We start from the raw sequence: 17,085 nt of genomic DNA, 5'->3' as shown, positions 1-17,085 counted from the left end.
CATTTGCCTAAACTGCTGATGACTCAGTCAGCTTCGTGCGGACTCCTGTCATTGGTGTACTGCGTGTGTCTCTGCCGTGCTTTCATTTTTAATACGAGGGAGGGGGTTCCCAGAAAATACCTCCTCTTGCTGTTCCTCATCTCGATCTCGTGAATATCAAACACTCGCCGTCTCCATATTGCAAGCAGAGATCAGAAAACACGGGGAAAAAATGAAGAGGCTATTTTTAACGGTCGGTTAAGCGTGCCGATGTCGGGTTTCTCCTTGCTAGCTTCGGGAGTTTAAACGCAAGCGTTGAGACATTGCGAGGGCTATTTATTAAGGCCACATTTGCAGGTTTCATGGTCAGCTCGCTAAAGCTATCTGATTTGAGCAATCCAGACTCCATTTACTTGTTAGCCGTTCGGCGCAGGCGAAATTTATTTTTGTTATGCGCATCACTGTGGGCTAATTGATCAAATGTGCATCCGCGACGCGTATTTTAATGCAACAAAACGCAAAGATTAGTGTTCGGGTGCAGTCCGTTCACCCACGCTAGCCCGATCGACAGCAGTCTGCCTGGAGATCTGCCATTAACTCGACTTGACTAGCTGTTAGCACAATCTCAAACACGGACACGGCCAAAACTCGCTGGGAAAAGGAGCTAACATTTCGTTTCCATGGACAACACGTCCATAATAACGCAGGTTACGAACCCCAAGGAGGAGGAGATACTGTCGTCAAATGCTGAGAAAGGTGAGAGGTGTTTTTGGTGTTGAAGTTGCTCGCTGTAGCGCGTATTGTTAGCCTGAGCTTTACCCACCATTTTAAACGAGCGGGCTGCGAGCCTGCGGACGAGAAACATTTCTGGAATTGTATCAACAAAAGTAAGGATAAGGACGGGTTTGTCGTTTGTTTTATGCTTTTATATCACCGTGTGTCTTTTGTAAATGCAAGAGAGACTTTGAGAGTGCGTATTTTTTTGAAAACGCAACCGTCTTAAATTCGGAATGTGAACTAGTAGAGGCTGAAAGTTTGGGCTTCTTTAGTGCTTGTGTCACTCAGAATTCGGACGGAGACCAACATAAATATGTTTCTTTTTCTGTCAGAATTGCAGCAGTGCTCTGAACAAGACATAATCACAATTCTTTAAAATGTACCCATTTAATTTTTGCTCTTTTTGGATAGCTTTTAGAAGCAGTGGGGGTGAAATAGCTAGTGGTCGACCGATATAATAATAATTTAATAATAATTTTCTTTATTTATCACACATTATACATTTGCACATATATGGTGAAATTCTTCTTTTTCACATATCCCAGCTAGGCTGGGGTCAGAGTGCAGGGTCAGCCATGATACGGCGCCCCTGGAGCAGATAGGGTTAAGGGCTTTTGCTCAAGGGCCCAACAGTGGCATCTTGGCAGTGCTGGGGCTTGAACCCCCGACCTTCTGATCAGTAACCCAGAGCCTTAACCGCTGAGCTACCACTGCCCTAAAAAAAATATATCGTCGAGGCCGATTGATCCGCCGATATTCTAACATTATCGGCATCGGCCGATAAATTTTTCCGTTTGGCCGATTTTTTTCTTTCTTTCTTGAGGGCGCCGGAAATCGCCTGCTTGCATGTGAAGCCACTGAGACTTGTAAACGCCCAGTCACAGTTCATTTTTTTGTTATGTGCCATCGTGTTACTACAATAATAGACCGGTGTGCAACACAGTGTAATTTAAACGGTTCGTATATCAGAGTACGGAAACGTAGAGCTCATAATGTTAAAGTGCTCGCCTGTTTCATTCTCTATCTCTCTCCTCAACAGTTCCCTGTAACTTTTAACTGCCTTGTCTAATGATAAAATTGCAAATATCAATAAAACTAATATCATATTTACTGTCTGCTAATATGCACATATCTCGTTTAAACAGATGCAATAAACCAACCTCACACAACTTCAGCATATCCAGCATCATGTGGAGCGCTCATTTATTTTCCTCCAAAGCATGTATTCTAACAGTCTCACCTCAGCAGTTCCCTGTCACTTTTAACTTTATTTTCTAATGATAAAAAGGCAAATATCAATAAAACTTCTATTATATACCATTTGCAAATATGCAGATATCTCGTTTAAACAGATGTAATTCACGAACCTCATGAAAATCCAGCATTTTCTTTCTGTCGAGCGCTCATCTAATATCTTCATCTGAAACGCGTATTCTATCAGCCAGAATCAAAATTTCAGGATCAAAAGTTCCTCTGATTCACAAATCATGATGGTCAGTGGTTACAATCCAAGCAGGTGATCCAGGCTGTTTAAACTTTCAGGAGATTGCTGCTGCTCGCTGTATCTGCATGAGCACGTGAGTGCAACCAAAGTCTTTCTAGCAAGTCAGTCCACTGTCGGCCATGTTTGGAACGCTCTTGGGAGGCTATTTCCAGTCATGACAGTGCAACTCCTATCTACTTGAATGGGGAAAGACCGAAATCTCCAAAACAGTTGGTCAAGATTACGATCAAAGAACATATTCAAATCAGCAGTAAAATTTGACAACACTGGTATCATAAATGGTGCTTCTTTACCTCAGATTATTCTAAAAAACTAAATTTTCCCAACTTTTGTAGCTAATGCGCATGCGCATTCTCGAGTTGATTGACAGGCGATGTCTGTATCTAAAAGGTAACTGGCTCTTTTACCTGTAAGGCGGGACTTCCTATCTACATCCGTTGACCATTGGCTGCAGTTGGGCGTTCAAATTTCTCCCATTCATTTTAATAGAAATGGCCCATCTCTGCTAAATAGTCTCTGGTGCAACTTCAAAGTAAAAGCACTTCACGTGTGCTATGAGTAAATGTCTTATTCACTGTGCACTGTATGTACAACTGGTTTGATTCAGTATTTTTTTAGAAAATACGATTGCTAACATGGACGTGCTATCCATGGTTGCTGGACTACTGTGTGTACTGTTATTTCTTTCTTCCTAATATATTAATCATTTCTTCGTGCAAATAAAGTGCAAAAATTTGATGACTAAACAGAAATCTGAAGAAACTGCTATCTACCATTTAAAATACAATATTTATTTCATTTTGTGTGAAATTGAGTAAATATAGTGCTAAATAAGAGTTTAATTTTTTTAGCAATTTTATATTTGTTATTTACTATATTAAATTGTGTGATATATCGGCCACCCTGCACTCTGGATATCGGCATCGGCCACAAAAAAAACCCCATATCGGTCAACCATTAGAAATTGCAGTGGATTTTGATTTGTTCTACTACTTTCAGTCAAGTCAGCAGCAGCAGCAGCAGCAGTAGTTAGGTTGGTGTGGTATTAAGTTGCTTACATTCTTTACTAAGCAGTCAGGTCAAATGTGGCTTTACATTATCATGTGGTTGATTAATTATTTTCTGCACACATTTTTTTTTTTTTTTTTTTTTTTTTTTTTGTGAGGCATTTAACTTAATGTTACATCCAGCAATGGTGGCTCAGAGTGCATATCCCTGCTGCAGAAATATACAATTATGATGCAGTTTTTCCAGAATGGCCTCTGGCTACTCGGTTGAGGATGTCCGGCTCAGTGACAGCATGTATTTGGATGGAGCACTTCCAGGGCTTAAACTTTGACCTCAGGGTGGCTGAGTTGAGAAGGTTAAAAGAAATAGTTCAACCAAAAATGAAAACTCATCATTTACTCACCCCATGCCATCCCAGATGTGTATGATTTTTTTCTTCTGCTGAACACAAACAAAGATTTTCAGAAGAGTATGTTGGCTCTGTAGGTCTATACATTTTAAGTGAATGGTGAAAAAAAAACCTGAAGCTTGAAGAGGCACATGAAGGCAGCATAAAAGTAATCTATAAGACTGATGACGCATGCCCAGAGCGTTAGATGGTGGTAGAAAGTGTAATCGGGCTTGAAATCATGATTGTTTAGGAGACTGCTGATGTCAAGATTAATTGTGAAAAAGGAGTTTTATTTTGGTCAGTTCTCCCCCAGAACCTATTGGATCACTTCAGAAGAAAGGGATTGAAACACTGGAGTCACATTGATTACATTTATGCTGCCTTTATGTGCTTTTAGGAGCTTCAAAGTTTTGGTCACCATTCACTTGCATTGTAGGGACCTACAGAGCTAAGATATTCTTATAAAAATGTTTGTGTTCTGTAGAAGAAAGTCATACACATCTGGGATGGCATGAGGGTGAGTGAATGATGAGAGAATTTTCATTTTTGGGCGAACTATCCTTTTAAACCGCTGCCCTCTCAGAAAAGCACAGAATAAAGTTAGTCCTAAACCCTCTAAAATGGTCATTTTGCTGTTGATGGCCTATTAGGCAACATTTTAAATGCCTTTGTGCCCCACAACTACTAGAGCTTATCCTGATCTCATCCATCACTAGTCCAGGGTTCCTTCTTCAGTAGTCACGTTTCCACTGTCGGGCCAAATGAGGCCGTGCTAGTGCATGCCAGGGCCAGTTGCGTTCCCACTGTCACTTCCAGGGCTTCATTATGCCAGTGGCCTTTGGCCCGCCAGTTACCTTTGGGCTAAACAAGGCCAGCTGGGGATTGAGGCGGGGACCACGTCAAAGGAAGAGTTTCGCCGAACTTGCCAGGTTAACAAATGTTTTGAGATCATGGACTGTGTGCTGGGACATCGTCCCGCTGTTAGTGGGAGACCACTCGGGACACCATGTCAGTTACAGTCGGTGAGTTGTCAACGCTAACTTATCTTACTAGCTAGCTAATGTTTACAAATTATATACAGATGTGCTCAAAAGTTTGCATACCCTGGCAGAAATTGTGAAATTTTGGCATTGATTTTGAAAATATGACTGATCATGCAAAAAAACTGTCTTTTATTTAAGGATAGTGATCATATGAAGCCATTTATTATCACATAGTTGTTTGGCTCTTTTTTAAATCATAATGATAACAGAAATCACCCAAATGGCCCTGATCAAAAGTTTACATATCCTTGAATGTTTGGCCTTGTTACAGACACACAAGGTGACACACACAGGTTTAAATGTCAATTAAAGGTTAATTTCTTTATAAATTGCAATTAGGGTCTGTGTATAAATAGTCAATGAGTTTGTTAGCTCTCACGTGGATGCACTGAGCAGGCTAGATACTGAGCCATGGGGAGCAGAAAAGAACTGTCAAAAGACCTGCGTAACAAGGTAATGGAACTTTATAAAAGATGGAAAAGGATATAAAAAGATATCCAAAGCCTTGAAAATGCCAGTCAGTACTGTTTAATCACTTATTAAGAAGAAAATTCGGGGATCTCTTGATACCAAGCCAAGGTCAGGTAGACCAAGAAAGATTTCAGCCACAACTGCCAGAAGAATTGTTAGGGATACAAAGAAAAACCCACAGGTAACCTCTGGAGAAATACAGGTTGCTCTGGAAAAGGACGGTGTGGTTGTTTCAAGGAGCACAATACTTGTTGACCCCTCTCCAAACATAGCGCTTATGGTTGTGACCATAAAGCTCTATTTTGGTCTCGTCACTCCAAATTACAGTGTGCCAGAAGCTGTGAGGCATGTTAAGGTGTTGTCTGGCATATTGTAACCGGGCTTTTTTGTGGCATTGGTTTCTATCTGGCAACTCGACCATGCAGCTCATTTTTGGTCAAGTATCGTTGTATTGTGCTCCTTGAAACAACCACACCGTCTTTTTCCAGAACAGCCTGTATTTCTCATGAGGTTACCTGTGGGTTTTTCTTCGTATCCCAAACAATTCTTCTGGCAGTTGTGGCTGAAATCTTTCTTGGTCTACCTGACCTTGGCTTGGTATCTTTCTTGGTCCACTTCTTAATAAGTGATTGAACAGTACTGACTGGCATTTTCTAGGCTTTGGATATATTTTTATATCCTTTTCCATCTTTATAAATTTCCATTACCTTGTTACGCAGGTCTTTTGACAGTTCTTTTCTGCTCCCCATAGCTCAGTATCTAGAATGCTCAGTGCATCCACGTGAGAGCTAACAAACTCTTTTTTTCATGATCAGTCATATTTTCAAAATCAATGCCAAAATTTCACAATTTCTGCCAGGTTATGCAAACTTTTGAGCACAACTATAAACTCAATATTCAAGATAACTAGATAACATGAGACCTCAGCTTGAGCTTCCCTCTTGCTTATGAAATGGGCGGGGTGAGTGATGTTGGCACCATTGTGGTGTATTAAGGGCAGGTTTTAAGGCAACGCTGTGGGGCAGTTGGTCCGATGGTGGGAACGCAAATCGATTTTGGTCTTGCAGCTCAAGTCCGAGGCTATTGGCCCTGGCTGGCCAGTTGGTAGCCCTGGCTCGCAGTGTCCCGATTGTGGAAAAGTGACTAATGCCTTTCCAAGATGCAGCATTTCAATAAGTAATATTAAGCCAGTTTGGATTAATTGGATTAATAGTAGCAGAAGATTTTTAAAGGCAGCTAAAACTTGAGCTGTAGCTTGTGACTTGAGCTCAGATTGTATCTGATAATCCACCAAAATGATAAATCTCTCGGGCCCGTTGCCTGTCAGGGTTCTTTCTTTCCATTCTGTCCACAATGTGAAAGTCTCTTTACTTCACTGTGTTTTAAAGGGGTCATGACATACTCAATAAAAAAATATTTTTATTTATTTTATTATTATTATTTATTCCACTTATAACATTAAATATTATTTTTCACCAAAACAACATATATGATAATTTCCAACCCTGTCTCTGGCCCTATGTCTGAAACGCTCTGTTTAGGCCTCAGTGTCTCCTTTAAACTTTAAAGTAAACACCCACTGTTCTGATTGGCTAACAGTGTATAACCATATACTGTATATTTTAAACTCAGTCAGAAGGGAATGAACCAGCTCCACATAAAGAAAAACTAAATTTCAGGGTTTACACACAACACACCCCCAGTACCTTGCGAATATATCAAACTATTTACTCAAGCACAGCAGCACCATAAACTTTAAATATCAAACAGTCATGACATATGAAACATTCATTAATGGAATTGTTTATTTACGATATTGTGGTTGGGTCCAATCAGAGTCTTTCTACCAAGTCAGTCCACTGGCTGCCATCTTTGGAATGCTCTTAGGAAGGAATTTCCAGTCATGAAAGTGCAGCTCCTATCTGCTTGAATGGGGAAACACCGAAATCTCCTAAACGGTTGGTCAAGATTACGATCAAAGAACATATTTCAAATCAGCAGTAAAATCTGACAATACTGGAATCATAAACTGTGCTTCTTTCCCTCAGATTAGGCTAAAACAACTTATCTTTGGCTTGTATAGCTAATGCGCATGCATGTTCTCAATTTGATTGACAGGTGAGGTCTGTATTTAAAAGGTGATTGGCTCTTTTAACTTTTAGGCAGGATTTCCTTTCTACATCCGTTGACCGTTGGGTGTTTCAGTTTCTTCTATTCATTTTAATAGTATTGGCCCATCTCTTTTAAATAGTCTCTGGTCCAGTAGTGTTTTTAATTGCCACATGTTTCAGTCACTGTTCCTTTGAAAAGCTTGACTCATATTGTGACTGGTTCACACGCAATCTGCACTGATATGTGCCAAAAGCACATATAATATAGGCTGAAGTGAGCCGAACACACAAAAATTCACGCTGAATGTGCTGAACACACACAAAACAATCCACGGTTAAATGTGACACACAAACATAATCCAATGCACTGTGAAAGATGATGCACACACATATCATCACTTTCGTAGCCCGCCCAGTTGCGTTGAGCAGTGAGATGGCAAACAGAGAGAGCAGATCAATCATGACCCCTTTAAAAGCAGCGTGATATGCATGATAACAGTCATGACAGTTCTTCTATTTGCATGTTTATGGAAAAAAGCTTTAAAAATACTCCAGATGGGCACAAAAATGTGTCCTGTGTGCAGGAATAGTAGACCAGTCTGTCTTGTTCTCTCCTGTTCACCTTTCTGGGTGCGATGATTTAAAAACTTGTGCTGATGTATTCATCCATGTGACATCGCAAAGTAGGGAAAATCCAAACGAGCTGTTTTTGCAGCTTTAAATAAATGCTTTCTTTGTACTGAGGACGTTTTGAGTTCTGTAAAATGAACTCTTACATGTCAAAAAGATCAAGGAAACTTTTATTCCTTATGTCATAAACCCTTGAATAAGATGAGGCCAATCTGACCAAGAGTGTCTGGACATATTAAATGATGTGTTGCTAAACTGAATGCTAAACAGTCAAATTGATATGATGCACAGAAATTCCCATGGAAATAGATTATATTACAACTTACTGCAAATTGGTTGCTTTTGTTTTAATTTTGGGTGCTTATATTTGTCCATAAACAGATGGAAAAAGACACAAGCAAAGATCAGCATACCCGTAAACATAAATGGATTAAGTCTTGTTTTGTGTGCAGTTCTCTATTTTGGCATTGCAAAGGGACTCTCATTTTGACAGGCTACTCTAGTAGACCTTGTCATCAAGATCAGTGTTGAATATGGATGCCAAGTTTTTTATAAACCCCAAACCATGATGCTGAACATGGTTCCTGACACCTCATCTCCCCCATATTCTTGACCGAAGCCAAGCTGCTGTACTCCGTTAAAGTTCTACTGTGTAAATAAAAAATCATGCTTTAAAAATGATTTGTCTTAAGGCCCCCAGTGAGCAAGCAAAGGTGACTGTGGGAACTGGCTAGGAACCCAAAACTCCATATGATGTTAGATAATGGGGAAACATTTAAGCTGCTATCTACATCATAACTATACAAAGCCTTAGTGTTTTTCCAAGTAAAAGACCCGATTTATTTGCAATTATTACTGTGGCTGGATATTGATACAGATTTCCCGATTTGATTCAATTAGATTCATAAGCTTTTGATTCAGTATCGATTAGGGATGGGCATTACTCGTCGAGTACTCGAGGGGCAATGACATGTACATAGCTGTATATATAACAACATGTCTGACAAACGTCTTTGGCTGCTGCATTGCATCTTGTTGTTCCAGTGTATCGTCTATTCATTATTATAGGCTGTTATAAAATAATCTGTTACAAATGTACAAAAGATTGCATAATCAAAATATAATGCATCATATTGTGTCATTATGTGAAGATTCGCAGCCCAACTCAATGAAAGAATGTGCACAACGCGCATCTGTCTGTTCTTCCTTCAGGGTACTGTAGTAATCTTAGTAAGCACGCACCAGTTTTTTTGAGTGACTGTCTGAACCGTCTATTTTCAAATCGCTTTTGGCTTAACAGGAGATGCCATAACCATCGCGTTTTTAATATGCGTATTAAGTTGAAGTTCAGTTTTGAAGACGCTGCATTCTGTTATATTTACCTGTGCTCTGTCTAGCTGTTTGAAACACTCGCAGCACGTTGAGTCCACTGCCACACGCCTGGTGGGTGTGTGTTTCCCCAAGTGTTCGCTCCTGTGTGGAAATCCGCGATGCTCTGTATTGTTGTTGCTGTGATGATTCATGAAGCGTTCCATTCAACTCAGAGTCTGAATTTCCACCTTTCAACTGGGGAAAGTGCAAAGGAATGACACATTGTCGGACTTCTAACTTGGAAACTCATGCGGAAATCTTCAACTCCCATTTCGTCGAGATGCAGGTGTGTAGGCACCCAGGGCATGGAGGATTACAGTCAGTGACAAACATTCACTTTTATTTAATAATATCCATTACCGATATAGTCAAAGTTCTTACATTAAATGATAATAAAATGACAATCAATGAACTCCTCAAAATCACAACGTAATCAATCTCAATATTAAAAATAAGCTCCCTCTTTGACATGTTTGTGTTTAGTTGTCAGGTAAGTGTCACTGAATTTCGAGTTAAATGAGAAGTCACATCATACATGATCACCATTGATCATTGTTTTCACGATCATTCATTGCTGCCACGTCTGAGTACTCATACCATCCCTAATATCGATTCATATGGGTGTTTCAGTTATAATGTCCCTTTTGCTTATATATGAAAGAAATTCTCTCCCAGCTAATGCTGTTAAGTACAGGGGACATTCTAACTAGGTACATTACGAAAATGTATTAATTAATTTTAATAATTATATTTGATAAATTTTTCGTTATTTTGGTCACATTTCGGCTTTTTAAAAATGAACAAATCCATGTATTCAGTCAATAAATAAGATATTATATTTCAGATATTATTTGTTACATATTTATTGTTTAATTGCATAATTTGTACTATTTACACGTATTTACATTGATTTGTTGAAAATGTGCTAAAAGTGGTATTGTCTCTAACAGAACCGGCATTTCTTTAAAGAACGTCTGTAGATGATCGCATGTTAACGAGAAAGGATTCGAATGGCTTTATCTCATCTGTGCCATGTTGATTAGAATTAAATGTTCATTTTTTGTTGTTTTTTATCAACAACTGACTGAAGAGAACAGAAAGGGTGTTAAAAGAGACATTATTAAATGACAAACGGGTCTCGTGGATCTCGTCTTTGGACACACATTGCACAGAACAACTTTTACTCTCAACACGCAGTGAAAGGATCTCGCTGCTGAATACTTCACCACTATACTACACAATTACTGGTGAGTGAAATGTAAACGTTTACCAGCCAGTTGCCAATATACATTATAGCGAAATTAGGTAAGTGATTTCCTCCCATTGTAGTGGAGTGGTTGCGCATAGAATAAAAGCTCGATCTTGGGATTTAAGAATCGCTATCGAGATCATTCAAATGAAGATTGCGATGCATCAGAAAATCTATATTTCTACCCACCCCTAATTATTACTGCCTGACTGTACACATCCCAAGATTTATGTGGGAAGAAAGCGACATTGGAAATATATAGAAAATTGGCTGCTTGGGACAGCAGTCAATTAGATAGTTTATCAGTCAGCTGAATGCAATGATTGACCAGTTAGACTCAAGTATTCCATAAAGCTGTGTAATAAAGCATTAGATTTTATTCTAAATGTTTTTGAAAAATGTTGCACCCATAGTTTCTTATTATTTGAAGTGCAAGGCATGAGATGTTCAACTGTGGACTACATGAGGAACATTAGAGGGGTGGGAGAGGAATGCAGGGCTCTCATAGGTTGTTTGTTTTGTAAGCGCCGCCTCATCTTCTAGTGCCCCTCCTCTCCTCTCTTCCCTCTCTCCCTCAAACATTCCCCCACTCCTACTCGCCTCCGTACTTGTCACTGAAGCTTCAGGAACGAGGGAAAATAGACTCTGTCCCTTAAAATGGAGCAAGAGACGGCAGCCAATGAGTATAGGGACTAGGGTTTAGGAGCCTAAAGAGGAAAGGGTGTGGTCTGTAAGTGAGTGGGGTCTAGTTTCATTATTTTTCCCTTCTTGTCACTATTTTTAAAGGGCCTTCTCTTGCTGTTGACCTCAGTGTTAACGTTAAGAGCCTTTGCCGTGGCACTGGAATGAAGACAGATTATAATTAGTGTCTGTGTGAATGAGGAACATTATTATTAGTGTCTGTGTGAATGAGGAGAGGAGAACTGCGTGGGGCTTCGATGTTCCGTCATTATGTGCAGTGCAGGTTTAGAGTACCCCAGATCGTTATGTAGCCTGGCCATAATAAATCATAATAGTTCAGATAGTTCAGACCTTTAATTAAACATGCCATTTTGACATTTACGTCCTGAATTTGGAGAAAGGCATTTCCCGAAAGGGCGTTTGGACATTACCACTACCACCGAGTGTTGTAATGAGTCTTATAGAACCTTATTACCAAATATAAGAAATTTTAATAAGAAATTTGTCTAGCGAGCCTCATGTTATTTAGAAGTTCATTCCAGCTTCACTGACTGAAGCTGGATTGTAACCATTACAACACACCTACAGCATTCCTTATTTAACTTCTACAGTTTACAGTTTATTACTATGCTATAAAAGTATGTCAATTAAAGGGACGCAACACTATTAAAAACTGATACAGATAACTGGTAATTATTTTTATGTTACAGCAGATTACCAATGTATAATGTGTTTGTAATTTATTTATTTATTTATTTTTTTGTCTCTTTTGCACAGATTTTCAACAGCCAGTTTACGCTAAAATTCCAGTACAACATTTAGCATGCTTCAAGTGGATTTAGGCATCAAAACATTATAATCAGGGTTTCCATAGTCATTGAAAACCTGGAAATTAGTGGTCAACCGATATATCGCAGCAATATCGATATTCTGACTTCAGCATAGGCCGATACATTTTCCTGTTTGGCTGATTTTTTTTTTTCTTGAGGGTGCAGAAAATCACCTGCAAAGTGATTGAGACATGTAAGCGACCAGTCACGGTTCGTTTTGTTGTTACGTGCATCGTGCTACTACAATAATAGATTGGTGTGCAACACAGTGTTATTTAAACAGTCCGCATATCAAAGCAGCGGCAGATGCGTTTGAGCTCGTAATGTTAGGGTGGTTTCACATATGGTACGTTTTAAGTGAACCCAACCCAGTTCTGTTAAAGGGAACCAGGCACAAATGACCTCAGTGCTTTTGGTGTTCACAATGTAAGTGGACTTAAAAGAGGACCCAGTTTCTTTTTTGGTTTCTTTTTTGGTCCTCTTCACATTATTGTGGTCTCAGACCCCTTGTTGTTCACACAATAGCTCCTTAAGAACTCAGACCCCATTGCAGCTAGGGCTGTCATGATTATGAAATTTGGCTGACAGTAATTTTGCATAAATAATTGCAATTATTATAAGCAATTGTCATACAAATTGTCATACTTCTTAAGGTGTACATATGCTGGGGGAGCCTGGGTAGCTCAGCGAGTAAAGACGCTGACTACCACCCCTGGAGTCGCGAGTTCAAATCCAGGACGTGTTGAGTGACTCCAGCCAGGTCTCCTAAGCAACCAAATTGGCCCGGTTGCTAGGGAGGGTAGAGTCACATGGGGTAACCTCCTCATGGTCACTAGAATGTGGTTCTTGCTCTCGGTGGGGCGCGTGGTGAGTTGTGCGTTGACGCCGCGGAGAATAGTGTGAAGCTTTCACACGCGCTATGTCTCTGTGGTAACGCGCTCAACAAGCCATGTGATAAGATGCATGGATTGTCTCAGACGTGGAGGCAACTGAGATTCGTCCTCTGCCACCCAGATTGAGGCGAGTCACTTTGCCACCACAAGGACTTACAGCGCATTGGGAATTTTGCATTCCAAATTGGGGAGAAAATCACCCCCCCCCCCCAAAAAAAGGTGTACATATGCTTATGACAGTTAGGCCTACACCTTAAGTAGTAAATTATTTATATTTAACTTGCAATCATATAATCAAATGGGGCTATATGATTACATTTAAGGCTTTAAAAATATTGAGTTTTTAATTTAAAATTATTGCACAGTGATATAAAATATTACTTATGTAAATCTATGTATTACATTATTACAACACCACCAATTATATTACATTATGCAATAGTAATAATGTATACTGTATTTCTGTCCTAAATTCTTCACTCTCATGTTATGTTAAGGCTCTCCGATAAAACCTGCAAGCCCTTATTTCGCATGAAGGAAAACATTTGAAATTCTATTTGCATTTGAAAATATATTTCTTTACCTATCATCTCGAGAGTAATGGAACAAGCAAGAGTCTCCTCCTGTGTGTCATTTACACTGTGTGTAAATAAAATTAAAGTGAAACTATAAAAACCCTCACTTGTATTTTCGTGGGAGTTTGACGCGAACAGAGCATTTTAAAGCGGTTCATCTTAACGCGCTGCTCTGCTCTGAATGCGGTCGGTCCGTTCATTTTTGGTGCTCAAATAATACAAGAATGGAATATGAGACACAAAAACACCTCATGGTAATCATGGTATATCTATATTCGCTTAAAATTCCCATATGTGGACAGTAAATTGTGACTGGAATATGATGTAATGCAGCCATGTATGGCAAGCCACGAGGTACTTATGTCATAAAATGCAAAGCGGACTGGTACCTCTTCGCTTTCACATCGCACAAATCAATCAAACCACAAAATGACCCACGAGGTCGTCTCAGTATGGTTCACTTTTAGGACCTTTTAGGGGGGTCTGAGACCACTTGGGTTGTTCACAAATACACGTTGTACTGCTCTGAGAGCACTTGGAGTGCACAAACAAACTAGGTGTGAAAACACCCGTAAAGTGCTCATATGTTTCATTCTCCATCTCTCTCAACAGTTCCCTGTAACTTTTTTACAGTCTTGTCTAATGATAAAAAGGCAAATATCAATAAAACTAATATCATATATACTGTCTGCTAATATGCACATATCTCGTTTAAACAGATGTAATAAACCAACCTCACACAACTTCAGCAGATCCAGCATCCTGTGGAGTGCTCATTTATTTTCCTCTAAAGCACGTATTCTATCAGCCTTTCCTCAGCAGTTCCCTGTCACTTTTAACTTTATTTTCTAATGATGAAAATGCAAATATCAATAAAACTAATATCATATATACTGTCTGCTAATATGCACATATCTCCTTTAAACAGATGTAATAAACCAACCTCACACAACTTCAGCAGATCCAGCATCCTGTGGAGTGCTCATTTATTTTCCTCTAAAGCACGTATTCTATCAGCCTTTCCTCAGCAGTTCCCTGTCACTTTTAACTTTATTTTCTAATGATGAAAATGCAAATATCAATAAAACTTCTATTATATACCATTTGCAAATATGCAGATATCACGTTTAAACGGATGTAATTCACGAACCTCACAAAAATCCAGCATTTTCTTTCCGTTGAGTGCTCATCTAATATCTTCCTCTGAAGCGCATATTCTATCAGCCAGAATCAAAAACTTCAGGATCAGGATCAAAAGTTCCTCTGATTCACAAATCATGATGGTCAGTGGTTACAATCCAAGCAGGCAATCCAGGCTGTTTAAACTGTCAGGAGATTGCTGCTGCTTGCTGGATCCACACGAGCGCATGAGTGCAACCAAAGTCTTTCTATGCAAGAAACTCCAATCTACTTGAATGGGGAAATACCGAAATCTCCAAAACGGAACATATTTCAAATCAGCAGTAAAATCTGACAGTACTGGTATGAGTAAATGTCTTATTCACTATGCACTGTAAGTGCAATTGGTTTGATTCAGTGTTTTTTGAGTAAATGCGATTGATAACATGGACATGTTATCCATGGTTGCTGGACTACTGTGTGTACTGTTATTTCCTTCTTCCTAATATATTAACAATTTCTTTATGTACAAATAAATGACTAAAATTTGATGACTAAACAGAAATCTGAAGAAACTGCTATCTACCATTTAAAATACAATATTTTTTTAGAAGATTTTTTACAAATTGTGTAAATTAGAGTAAATATAGTGCTAAATAAGAGTTTATTATTTTTTAAGCAATTTTTTGTTTGTTATTTACTGTATTAAATTGTGTGATAAATCGGCATTGTATTGGCCTATCGGCCACCCTGCTCTCTGGATATCGGCATTGGCCATTAAAAAACCCATATCAGTCGACCACTACTGGAAATGTATTATTTTAAAATGAGATCCCCAAACCTGGAATAATCATTGAAGTTTCTATAGCGACTATCTGTTCTTCTAGTTACAATAAGCTTTAAAATATTAAATTGGCTCTCTGTGAGTGCAATCTTTTTAAAATGATTTTTAAAAATCCCTAATTGTGAATAACTAGAAAAGTCATGGAAATTAATTGATCAAAACATGTGAGAACTGAGAACCCTGTATAATGCACAGTAGGAATATGCCTGGAGGTTTAATGCAAGTTACGCTCAATTGAAAGCATTTGTGGCATAATATTGATTACCACAAAAAATTTGACTTGTCCCTCCTTTAAAATTTTTTTTTTTTAGTGTGATAAAATTGCTTACTAACCTTTTTTGTGTAAAGTTAAATCCAATTTTACAACTTCATTGCCATGATGATTTAACACTGCAAACTCTGTAATCGTGGTGAACGACTCTTAAAAACTATGATTTTAACAACCTTACAGCTCAAATAATACCTGAGTTTTAACTTGCGATGGAAACCCATGGAATTAGCCCCATTCACTTCCATTGTAAGTGCCTCGCTGTAACCTCAATTTTTTTTCTTTTTTTTAAAGAAAAGTAGGGATGAGTCAAAATTATTATTTGTGGTAATCAACATTATGCCACAAATGCTGTCAGCTTAAATTAACTTGTATTGAACTGGAATATTCCTCCATTACTTTTGTAACAAGGTATGAAAGAGTAGGAACTGTCAAATGTGAATTAGATAAAGGGGGAATTTTCACTCGGTCACTTCATCTACCTTGTTTGACATGTTCTCTGTTCTCTTTTTAGTTTCGCTGTCCAACTGCAGTCTGAAGAAGAAGAGGACTCGCAGCATCTTCAGCTCATTGTTCTGCTGTCTGAGGAGTTACGATGCCGAGCCACCCACCACCCCCAACAACAACAGCAGCCCTCTTCCCCCACCTGTGGAGGAAAACGGAGCTCCACCAAAGGTGAGACATCCCCAAACATGTCCCCTAACAGCACTCATCTTCTATCAGGAAAGCGATTACAGCAGGATCAGCTGTTTATTGATCAAGAGTCTTTGGTCTCTGTTTGCTACCACTGCTTTAGCATCTAGTTGAAATCAAGCTCTCTGAAGGGATAGTTCACCCAAAAATGAAATTTCTGTCATCATTTACTCTTATGTTGTTTCAAACCTGTATGACTGACTGACTTCCGTTAAACACAAAAAGAGATGTTAGGCGGAATGACAATCTCAGTCACCATTCACTTTTATTGCATCTTTTTTCCATAGAATGAAAGTGAATAGTGACTGAGATTGTCATTCTGCCTAACATCACCCTTTGTGTCTCATGGAATAAAGTAGGTCATATGGGTTTGGAACAAAGTGAGGCTCAGTAAATTACAGAATTGTCATTTCTGGACGAAGTATTCCTTTGAATGTAATTCATCACAACACACTCTTTCTTTGTGTAGACTGTATCACATTTGTCTGAATTAATGTCCATTTGCCTTGTGTTCAGCACCTCATTTATTCTGTTTGTTTCCTCTTTGTCTTCATCACTTATGTCCCAGTGTGACCAGGTTGAGGTCATCCCTATCCCCGGTGTATGTATGACTCCTCTTCGCTCCCTCTGTTTGTGTGCTCTCGCATG

At 39.0% G+C, this 17,085-nt stretch overlaps 1 protein-coding gene across 3 annotated transcripts in view; it reads left to right on the top strand.

Annotated features, from left to right (window-relative positions):
- Positions 1–82: 82 nt before the first annotated feature.
- The window catches only part of ctdsplb (CTD (carboxy-terminal domain, RNA polymerase II, polypeptide A) small phosphatase-like b), a 33,515-nt gene continuing 16,512 nt past the window's right edge, over positions 83–17,085 (top strand). Inside the window, exons 1-3 of one of the 3 annotated variants that reach the window (XM_051699516.1) lie at positions 83–735; positions 16,259–16,419; positions 17,006–17,038. In XM_051699516.1, coding sequence (XP_051555476.1) covers positions 660–735; positions 16,259–16,419; positions 17,006–17,038 — 270 coding nt within the window. In that variant the 5' untranslated portion in view covers positions 83–659. Of the gene's footprint in view, positions 736–4,175; positions 4,682–16,258; positions 16,420–17,005; positions 17,039–17,085 lie in introns of those variants that run through there. The other 2 variants (XM_051699518.1, XM_051699517.1) reach the window with 2 other exon arrangements.

This window comes from Myxocyprinus asiaticus, chromosome 6 (assembly GCF_019703515.2).
Source record: "Myxocyprinus asiaticus isolate MX2 ecotype Aquarium Trade chromosome 6, UBuf_Myxa_2, whole genome shotgun sequence".
Lineage (NCBI taxonomy): Eukaryota > Metazoa > Chordata > Actinopteri > Cypriniformes > Catostomidae > Myxocyprinus > Myxocyprinus asiaticus.
Note: the sequence above shows the minus strand (reverse complement) of the source record. Positions and strands in the feature narration are given on the sequence as shown.